Source organism: Pleurodeles waltl, chromosome 1_2 (genome assembly GCF_031143425.1).
Source record: "Pleurodeles waltl isolate 20211129_DDA chromosome 1_2, aPleWal1.hap1.20221129, whole genome shotgun sequence".
Lineage (NCBI taxonomy): Eukaryota > Metazoa > Chordata > Amphibia > Caudata > Salamandridae > Pleurodeles > Pleurodeles waltl.
Genome location: NC_090437.1, coordinates 1,354,456,809 through 1,354,467,732, shown reverse-complemented (window position 1 = coordinate 1,354,467,732; position 10,924 = coordinate 1,354,456,809). Strand labels below are relative to the sequence as shown.

Here is a 10,924-nt window from a genome sequence, read left to right as displayed (position 1 = left end):
AGTTTGTGGCCCGAATGTGTATACCTGCGTAGTGACTAACTGTGCCACTGAGGCTCTGCTAACCAGATCCTCAGTGCTTATGCTCTCTCTGCCTTTAAATTTGTCACTGACAGGCTAGTGGCCACTTTTACCAATTTCAATTGGCACACTGAAACACCCTTATAATTCCCTAGTATATGGTACCTAGGTACCCAGGGTATTGGGGTTCCAGGAGATCCCTATGGGCTGCAGCATTTCTTTTGCGACCCATAGGGAGATCTGATAATTCTTACACAGGCCTGCCAGTGCAGCCTGAGTGAAATAACGTCCACGTTATTTCACAGCCATTTACCACTGCACTTAAGTAACTTATAACTCAACTATATGTCTAACCTTCACTTGGTGAAGGTTAGGTGTATAGTTACTAAGTGCGAGGGTACCCTTGCACTAGCAAAGGTGCCCCCACATAGTTCAGGGCAATTTCCCATGCAGATCATGCAGATCTGTGTTCATGTAGATCCGTGTTCATGCAGATCTGTGTTTGTGTGGCTCCGTGGTCGTGCAGTTCCATGCTCATGCAAATCTGTGTGCATGCAGATCCATGCTATGCAGATCCATGTTTATGCAGATCTGTTTGCATGTAGATTCATATTTATGCTGATCTGTGTTTATGCAAATCTGTGTTCATGCAGATCAGTGTTCATGAAGATCCGCTGTAATGCAGATATGTGTTTTGGAGGATCATGCAGAACTGTGATCATGCAGATCCGTGCTCATGTAGATTTGTGTTCATGTAAATCCATGCTCATGCAGATCTGTGGTTGTGCAGATCATGCAGAACTATGTCCATGAGATGTGATGTTACCTCTACTTTCTCTCTCTTCCTTCCAAGCACTTCCTGTATTTCAGTTCACTAATAGAATTTATCTCAGTGAGGTTATTAACAGTGACTTCTGTATTTACAGATATACGATATTATAAAAATGATCATTGATGACATTAGAAAGACAGGTAGACATATATTTCATTTTCTAGATTAGTTATATTTTCTAGTTGCATGCTCTGAATTTCTGAAGCAGTTGAAGCATAATGGGCAGCGTTGAAGATACATTCTAAATGACTAGTGTGATATTCTTCTACTTGCCACTTTCTTATCTCTGGTTTTTGATTTATGTGATATAACATTGTGTGGATGTCCACAGAACTGTCAATAGCTTTCTAGTTTTGATGATGATCTTTTTTAATGAGTTGTTCTTTTGTGTTTAATTCTGGCCTCAGTAAGATGATGTAGCACTTAGGAATGAATATACAGCCCAACAGTCCAGCACTAGAGGCAAGAACAGCGAAGATCTCCACGGCCACCATGTACCTGCCCTTCGTGCTCAGGTAGGCTGGGATGAAGGAGACCCAGACGCTGCAGAACACCAGCATGCTGAAGGAGATGTTTCGGGCCTCATTAAAACTGTCTGGTAACTTCCGCACCTTGAAAGCCACCAGAAAGCTCAACAAAGCCAGAAGACCAACGTACCCGACCACACAATAGAAGGCAGCGACAGACCCTTCGTTACAGAGCAGGATCATCTTCCCAGATTCACTCTTTGTGTCAATGTCTGGGAACGGAGGCCAATGGATCAGCCACACGGTACAGATGATGACTTCCCATAGTGTGCAGAGTAGGATGAGGCTGTAGGATACCCTGGAGCCCACCCACCTCCGTAAGCTACTGCCGGGCTTCGTAGCATTGAAAGCAATGACAACAGTGGTAGTTTTAGCCAGAACTGAGGAAACCGCAACAGCAAAAATGATCCCAAAGGCGACCTGTCGGAGGAGGCAGGTCACCTTCCGAGGACGTCCAATAAACAACATGGAGCAGAGGAAGGAAAGCATGAGAGACACGAGGAGGATGTAGGTGAGATCCCGGTTATTAGCTCTCACAATTGCACTGTCCCTGTGTTTCAGAAAGATCACCAGCACTGCAGCAGTGATTACTGAGAAGAAGATGCTGATGGAAACCAATGTTACACCAAAGGGATCATCGTAAGAAAGGAACTCGATGGTTCGTGGGATGCAAGCATCTTTCTTTTGGTTGGACCACTGGTCTTCTGGGCATGCTATGCAACTGTCCATATCTGGAAGGAAAAGCATGAATTATAATATTAATTTAATGTTTTAAACAGAAACTTTATGATTGAGTATATCACTTTCTGCCTCAAAATTTGCAACAAGAGAATTTGCATTTGAACCCTCTAAGTTGACCAATGATTGACGGATATTAACACATGTATGCCTACTCGCCTTAATTCACCTCTCCAGGGCAATTCTAACTTTCAGGCTTTCATGGGTCAGAAGTGACGGGATAGTTGAGTACTCCCAATTGGTGCACTACCTGACCTCTCCCCCCACCCAGCAGGGCACTTTATATCACTGTTAAGAAGAAGCTGGTGCTCTGAAGCCTCTGTTCTTCACCTCCAGCGGTGAGCTCAAGCTACAAAGCCAAAGTTCTGCACAAGTTGATGGTGTAAAGGAATACTGAATTACACATTCCAGTACACTATGAACTATATCAAGATGGTCCAGCCAGAAATACTTCCTATATATAAATAGTTAAGGAATTGGACAAACAGAGGTCTGTACATTGCTAATTAATACAGCTCCAACTGTGCCAAGGAAATACAATAGGAAATTCAAAACTTAAGTCACAAGGACAAAACGTGGGTAGTGATAGCACACACTTTCTGCACTAGAACCTTATGGTTGTGGCAAAAAGACCCCTGCAACCTACCACCAGGGACAGAGTTGGGGTGGTCGCCATGGAAGCCCAGTAGGGCTTGTGGATAAATTTTTTGGCACATTAACAGATGCCTTTCCCTTTATTGATGAGCCTGTGGTCCCTTTTTTTGGGTCTTGGTCTCTTGAATTACTTCTGCTGTAAGTGCAGGTGGTGCTCTTGAGGGAGTGTGATGAGTTGGGCCTCTTTGACTTTCAGTAACAGTTGCAGGTCATGCGGGAACTTGGTCAGCCATCTTGATGAACCACATTAATTAAACCATGCCTTTGTGGTCAAGAGCGCACCGTGGTTTACCACAAGGGAAGGGCCAAGTTTTCTTTGGACTTCCTCAGGAGCTAGAGAGTTGGAGGAACAGATGTTATCTGTGGAGCTCTAGGAAATTCTCTTGCTAATTTTTGGCATTGGATGTTTGGCAACCTTTGCACGTTTTCTTAACTCTAGAGGTTCTGAAATATGTTCAAGGTCATCCAAGTAGTGATGTATCCTTTGCCTTTTCATCTTCTTTCTTTTCTAGTTTGAAAGTCCATCAATTATTCATATATGCGTATTAATGTGATAGCAATGTGTGATGGAATTCAGTGAATGTTCAACATAATTCATATGCTAATTACTGCATTATTCATCATTCATCACAAGGTCTGATTATTTCAAAATAATCAGAGATGTGTATTTAAACCTGGTTTAGACACAGAACCTTCTCACAGTTGCATTTCAGGTATGGATGCCAGAGCTAAGCCCTCCTCAACAGGCCTTAACATTTTCCAAACATCCTTTCTGGGACAGCACACAGGTGCCAGGTGTCAGCCTGTTTTTGCAATGAAAATAATATAGGTCACACACCTGTTTGATTGGACATTTCACCATCTGAGCATGGCACACAGTCATAGCAGCAGATTGGTTGGTCTTTCCGGATGGCTTTCCTGGTCCCAGGAAGGCAGATGTCACAGCAGAGAGAGCTGGGAATCTGTGAGAAAGAGGAGATCATTGTGGGAATGAAACAAAAAGGCTGTAACTGAATAACCTGCTGTGTTCCTCTGAACTGGGCTGTGAACATCATATCACATGTAATGGTTCTGTCAGATTCACTTTATATTTATAAAAAATAATATATTGCAAATACAAACACAGGAGGTGTGTGTAGGAAAATGGCCCCTTGTTTGTAGTACCCCCCCTCTTTTTACCAAATCTCTGATGCCAACTTGACGAAGGGTGTGCTGGGATCCTGTTAACCAGGCCCCAGCACCTGTGTTCTTTCTCTAAAACTGTACCATTGTTCCACAATTGGCACACCCCTGGCCCACAGCTAAGTCCCTTGTAAAAGGTTCCTCTGGTAACAAGGGCCCTGTGACCAGGGAAGGTCCCTAAGGGCTGCAGCATATATTGTGCCACTCTAAGGGACCAAACACACATGCACTGCCAATGCAGCTTGTGTGTGCTGGTGGGGAGAAAAAGGTAAAGTCGACATGGCATCCCCCTCAGGGTGCCATGCCCACAAACCACTGCCTGTGGCACAGGTAAGTGACCCCTCCAGCAGTCCTTACAGTACTAAGTCAGGGTGCACTATCCCACAGGTGAGGGCATAGTTGCATAAGCAATGTGCCCCTACAGCGTCTAAGTCCATTCTTAGACATTGTAAGTGCAGTGTAGCCATATTAAGTATAGGGACTGGGAATTTGTCATTACGAATTTCACAGCTCCATAATGGCTTCACTGAAATCTGGGAAGTTTGGTATCAAACTTCTCAGCACAATAAACCCACACTGATGCCAGTGTTGGATTTATTGAAAAATGTAAACAGAGGGCATCTTGGAGATACCCCCTGAATTTTACCCAATCCTTCAGTGCAAGACTGACTTGTCTGTGCCAGCCTGCCACTGAGAGACGAGTTTCTGACCGCATGGGGTGAGGGCCTTTGTGCTCTCTGAGGCCAGAAACAAAGCCTACACTGGGTGGAGGTGCTTCACACCTCCCCCTGCAGGAACTGCAACACCTGTCGGTGTGCCTCAAAGGTTCAGGCTTTGTGTTACAAGCCCCAGGGCACTCCAGCTAGTGGAGATGCCCACCCCCCAGTTAAAGCCCCAATTTTGGCGGCAAGTTCGGCGGCAAACTTAGGAAAAACATAGAGGATTGACCACTTCAGCTGGGAACACCCCTAATTGGTCCAGAGCTGAAGTGATCCCCTCCCTGCAGAACCTTCCATCTTAGTTTGGAGAACAGGGTCCAATAGGGTTAGATTTGTGTCCCCCTCCCCAAAGGGAGTGGGCACAGGAAGGGTGTAGCCACCCTCTGGGATAGTAGTCATTTGCTACTGCCCTCTAACCCCTAAAACACCTCGAAATCTAGTATTTGAGGGCTTCCCTGAACCCAGCTCGCCAGATTCCTGCCAACCTCATGAGAAGAAGGACTGCTTAGCTGAAACCCCAGCAGAAAAGGAAAGGAAACAACAACTGACTTGGTGCCAGCCCTACCGGGTATACCATTCTGGTATGGGGGGACAATTCCATGATCCCCCGGGTCTCTAGCACAGAACCCGGGTACTGACAAACTGCGTTTCCAGGGTTTGCACTGCAGCTGCTGCTGCTGCCAACCCCTCAGACAGGTTTCTGCCCCCTGGGGTCTGGGCAGCCCTGGCCCAGGAAGGCAGAACAAAGGATTTCCTCTGAGAGAGGGTGTTACACTCTGCAACCTTCAGCACACATTGGGGCATCTTCCATCCAAAGGAGAAGTTTCTAGCCCTGGACTAGGCGTCCTGGAGCAGTCAGCGGTCGATCCTTAGCAGAAGTGGAATAGGGAAGTGCAGAGAAACTCTGGTGAGCTCTTGCATTCATTATCTGAAGAATACTCCAGAGGAGAGACCCTAAATAGCCAGAAAAGGAGGTCTGGCTTCCAAGAAAGGAGGATTGGCTACCAAGAAAGGTAAGAGCCTATCAGAGGGGGTCTCTGACGTCACCTGCTGGCACTGGCCACTCAGAGCAGTCCAGTGTGCCCCCAACACATCTGAATCCAAGATGGCAGAGGTCTGGGACACACTGGAGGAGCCCTGGGCATCTCCCCTGGGAGGTACTGGTCAGTGGAGAGGTCACTCCCCTTTCCTTTGTCCAGTTTCGAGCCAGAGCAGGGCTGGGGGATCCCTGAACCAGTGTAGACTGGCTTATGCAGAGATGGGCACCAGCTGTGCCCATCAAAACATTTCCAGAGGCTGGGGGAGGCTACTCCTCCCCAGCCCTTCACACCCATTTCCAAAGGGAGAGGGTGTAACACCCTCTCTCAGAGGAAATCCTTTGTTCTGCCTTCCTGGGCCTGGGCTGCCCTGACCCCAGGGGGACAAAAACCTGTCTGAGGGGTTGGCAGCAGCAGCAGCTGCAGTGCAAACCCTGGAAAGGCAGTTTGTCAGTACCCGGGTTCTGTGCTAGAGACCCAGGGGATCATGGAATTGTCCCCCCAATACCAGTATGGTATTGGGGTGACAATTCCATGATCTTAGACATGTTACATGGCCATGCTCGGAGTTCCCATTGTGACGCTATACATAGGTAGTGACTTGTGTATAGTGCATGCGTGTAATGGTGTCCCCGCACTCACAAAAGTCTGGTGAATTTGCCCTGAACAGTGTGGGTGCACCTTGGCTGGTGCCAGGGTGCCCACACACTAATTAACTTTGCACCTAACCTTCGCCAAGTGAGGGTTAGACATATAGGTGACTTATAAGTTACTTATGTGCAGTGAAAAATGGCTGTGAAATAACGTGGACGTTATTTTACTCAGGCTGCAGTGGCAGTCCTGTGTAAGAATTGTCTGAGCCCCCTATGGGTGGCAAAAGAAATGCTGCAGCCCATAGGGATCTCCTGGAAACCCAATTCCCTGGATATCTAGGTACCATATACTAGGGAATTATAAGGGTGTTCCGGTGTGCCAATCAGAAGTGGTAAAATTTGTCAACACTCTTAGCCACCCCATGGTTGTTGTGAATCTAAACTGGGGGGGGGTTACTGGTCCAAAGAAAGTTGTGGTTGCCTCAGATTTACCTGTAGACTGTCTACTAGGGAACGATTTAGAGACATCAGCTTGGGCAGAAGTGGAGTTGGAGGCTCATGCAGCAATGCTGGGCATTCCTGGGCATATTTTTGCTTTGACAAGGGCTCAGGCCAAAAAGCAAAAAGGACAGGGTAACTTGGATCCTGGAACAATGGACCAAGTGCTCCCTAAAGCTAGGGCTAGCAAGGGTAAATCCCTACCCACTATCCCTCCCTCTACAGATGAACCTTCACCAGATGAGCTGGCAGCAGACACTGCTGAGCTTTTGGGTGGAGGGGAGCCTGCCAGGGAAGAGCTGAGTGTGGCACAGCAATCCTGTCCCACGTTAGAGTGTCTCAGACAGCAAGCTGTCAAGCAGCAAAATGGGGATGTCAGTGGCTCACATAGAGTTTACTGGGAGGACAACCTCTTGTACACAGAGGCAAGGGACCCAAAACCTGGAGCAGCCAGGAGATTGGTCATTCCCCTGCAGTACAGAGAGTTCCTCCTAACTCTTGCACATGTCATTCCTTTGGCTGGGCATTTGGGCCAGATCAAAACATGGGAAAGGCTTGTCCCCCTGTTTCACTGGCCTAGGATGTCAGAGGAAACTAAAGATTTTTGCAAGTCTTGTGTGACCTGCCAAGCCAGTGGCAAGACTGGTGGCACACCAAAGGCTCCCCTTATTCCACTACCTTTGGTTGGGGTCCCCTTTGAAAGGGTAGGGTTTGACATAGTTGGCCCCCTTGACCCTCCTACTGCTTCAGGCAATAGGTTTATCTTGGTGGTTGTGGACCAAACAAGATATCCTGAAGCAATTCCTCTAAGGACCACTACAGCACCTGCAGTGGCAAAAGCCCTCCTGTGAACATTTTCCAGGGTAGGTTTCCAAAAAGAGGTTGTATCAGACAGGGGTAGCAACTTTATGTCTGCATACTTGAAGGCTATGTGGAAGGAATGTGGTGTAACATACGAATTCACCACTCCTTATCATCCACAGACTAATGGACTCGTAGAGAGGTTTAATAAAACTCTCAAAGGTATGATAATGGGACTCCCTGAAAAACTCAGGAGGAGATGGGATGTCCTGTCACCTTGCCTCCTTTTTGCTTACAGGGAGGTACCCCAGAAAGAAGTGGGCTTCAGCCCCTTTGAACTCCTGTTTGGGCACCCTGTAAGAGGTCCACTAACACTTGTGAAGGAGGGTTGGGAACGACCTTTAAAAGCTCCCAAACAGTGTAGGAAAGTACCATCTTGCCTGGCATGTTACCCCCATTTTTCACTGTATATATGTTGTTTTAGTTGTATGTGTCACTGGGACCCTGTTCACCAGGGCCCAAGTGCTCATAAGTGTGCCTGAATGTGATACCTGTGTAGTGACTAACTGTCTCACTGAGGCTCTGCTAATCAGAACCTCAGTGGTTATGCTCTCTCATTTCTTTCAAATTGTCACTAACAGGCTAGTGACCAATTTTACCAATTTACATTGGCTTACTGGAACACCCTTATAATTCCCTAGTATATGGTACTGAGGTACCCAGGTTATTGGGGTTCCAGGAGATCCCTATGGGCTGCAGCATTTCTTTTGCCACCCATAGGGAGCTCTGACAATTCTTACACAGGCCTGCCACTGCAGCCTGAGTGAAATAACGTCCACGTTATTTCACAGCCATTTTACACTGCACTTAAGTAACTTATAAGTCACCTATATGTCTAACCTTTACCTGGTAAAGGTTAGGTGCAAAGTTACTTAGTGTGAGGGCACCCTGGCACTAGCCAAGGTGCCCCCACATTGTTCAGGGCCAATTCCCTGAACTTTGTGAGTGCGGGGACACCATTACACGCGTGCACTACATATAGGTCAATACCTATATGTAGCTTCACAATGGTAACTCCGAATATGGCCATGTAACATGTCTAAGATCATGGAATTGCCCCCTCTATGCCATCCTGGCATTGTTGGCACAATTCCATGATCCCAGTGGTCTGTAGCACAGACCCTGGTACGGCCAAACTGCCTTTCCTGGGGTTTCACTGCAGCTGCTGCCAACCCCTCAGACAGGTTTCTGCCCCCCTGGGGTCAAGCCAGGCTTGTTACACCCTCTCCCTTTGGAAAATGGTATGAAGTCAGGGGAGGAGTAGCCTCCCCCAGCCTCTGGAAATGCTTTCTTGGGCACAGATGTGCCCAATTCTGCATAAGCCAGTTTACACCGTTTCAGGGACCCCTTAGCCCTGCTCTGGCGCGAAACTGGACAAAGGAAACGGGAGTGACCACTCCCCTGACCTGCACCTCCCGTGGGAGGTGTCCAGAGCTCCTCCAGTGTGCTCCAGACCTCTGCCATCTTGGAAACAGAGGTGCTGCTGGCACACTGGACTGCTCTGAGTGGCCAGTGCCACCAGGTGACGTCAGAGACTCCTTCTGATAGGCTCCTTCAGGTTTTAGTAGCCTATCCTCTCTCCTAAGTAGCCAAACCCTCTTTTCTGGCTATTTAGGGTCTCTGTCTCTGGGGAAACTATAGATAACGAATGCAAGAGCTCATCCGAGTTCCTCTGCATCTCTCTCTTCACCTTCTGCCAAGGAATCAACTGCTGACCGCGCTGGAAGCCTGCAAAACTGCAACAAAGTAGCTAAGACGACTACTGCAACTCTGTAACGCTGATCCTGCCGCCTTCTCGACTGTTTTCCTGGTGGTGCATGCTGTGGGGGTAGTCTGCCTCCTCTCTGCACTAGAAGCTCCGAAGAAATCTCCCGTGGGTCGAAGTAATCTTCCCCCTGCAACCGCAGGCACCAAAAAGCTGCATTACCGGTCCTTTGGGTCTCCTCTCAGCACGACGAGTGAGGTCCCTCGAATCCAGCAACTCTGTCCAAGTGACTCCCACAGTCCAGTGACTCTTCAGTCCAAGTTAGGTGGAGGTAAGTCCTTGCCTCACCTCGCTAGACTGCATTGCTTGGAACCGCGACTTTTGCAGCTACTCCGGCCTCTGTGCACTTCCGGTGGAAATCCTTTGTGTACCGTCAAGCCTGGGTCCACAGCACTCTAACCTGTATTGCACGACTTTCTAAGTTGGTCTCCGGCGACGTGGGACTCCTTTGTGTAACTTCGGGTGAGCACCATTTCACGCATCCTCGTAGTGCCTGTTTCTGGCACTTCCCCGGGTGCTACCTGCTGCTGAGAGGGCTCCTTGTCTTGCTCGACGTCCTCTCCATCTCCTGGTCCAATTTGCGACCTCCTGGTCCCTCCCAGGCCACAGCAGCATCCAAAAACGCTAAACACACGATTTGCAGCTAGCAAGGCTTGTTGGCATTCTTTCGGCGGGAAAACACTATTTTGCACAACTCTCCACTGCGAGCGGGATCTGTCCACCAAAGGGGAAGTCTCTAGCCCTTTTTGTTCCTGCAGAAACCTTAGCTTCTTCTGTCCAGTAGAAGCTTCTTTGCACCCACAGCTGGCATTTCCTGGGCATCTGCCCATCTCCGACTTGCTTGTGACTTTTGGACTTGGTCCCCTTGTTCCACAGGTACCCCAGATTGGAAATCCATCGTTGTTGCATTGTTGGTTTGTGTCTTTCCTGCATTATTCCTCTATCACGACTTCTATGTCCTTGGGTGAACTTTAGTGCACTTTGCACTCACTTTTCAGGGTCTTGGGGTGGGCTATTTTTCTAACCCTTACTATTTTCTAATAGTCCCAGCGACCCTCTACAAGGTCACATAGGTTTGGGGTCCATTCGTGGTTCGCATTCCACTTTTGGAGTATATGGTTTGAGTTGCCCCTATCCCTATGTGTCCCCATTGCATCCTATTGTAACTATACATTGTTTGCACTGTTTTCTAAGACTATACTGCATATTTTTGGTATTGTGTATATATATCTTGTGTATATTTCCTATCATCTCACTGAGGGTACACTCTGAGATACTTTGGCATATTGTCATAAAAATAAAGTACCTTTATTTTTAGTATAACTGTGTATTGTGTTTTCTTATGATATTGTGCATATGACACTAAGTGGTACTGTAGGAGCTTCACTCGTCTCCTAGTTCAGCCTAAGCTGCTCTGCTAAGCTACCATTATCTATCAGCCTAAGCTGCTAGACACCCTATACACTAATAAGGGATAACTGGGCCTGTGCAAGGTGCAAG

The 10,924-nt window shown here is 47.6% G+C and overlaps 1 protein-coding gene across 1 annotated transcript in view; it reads right to left on the bottom strand.

Annotated features, from left to right (window-relative positions):
* Positions 1 to 1,197: 1,197 nt before the first annotated feature.
* LOC138257269 (vomeronasal type-2 receptor 26-like) overlaps positions 1,198 to 10,924 on the bottom strand; it is a 57,942-nt gene continuing 48,215 nt past the window's right edge. The window contains exons 2-3 of the mRNA XM_069205895.1: positions 3,608 to 3,731; positions 1,198 to 2,108 (exon numbers count right to left, since the gene is read on the bottom strand). Coding sequence (XP_069061996.1) covers positions 1,198 to 2,108; positions 3,608 to 3,731 — 1,035 coding nt within the window. The remainder of the gene's footprint in view (positions 2,109 to 3,607; positions 3,732 to 10,924) is intronic.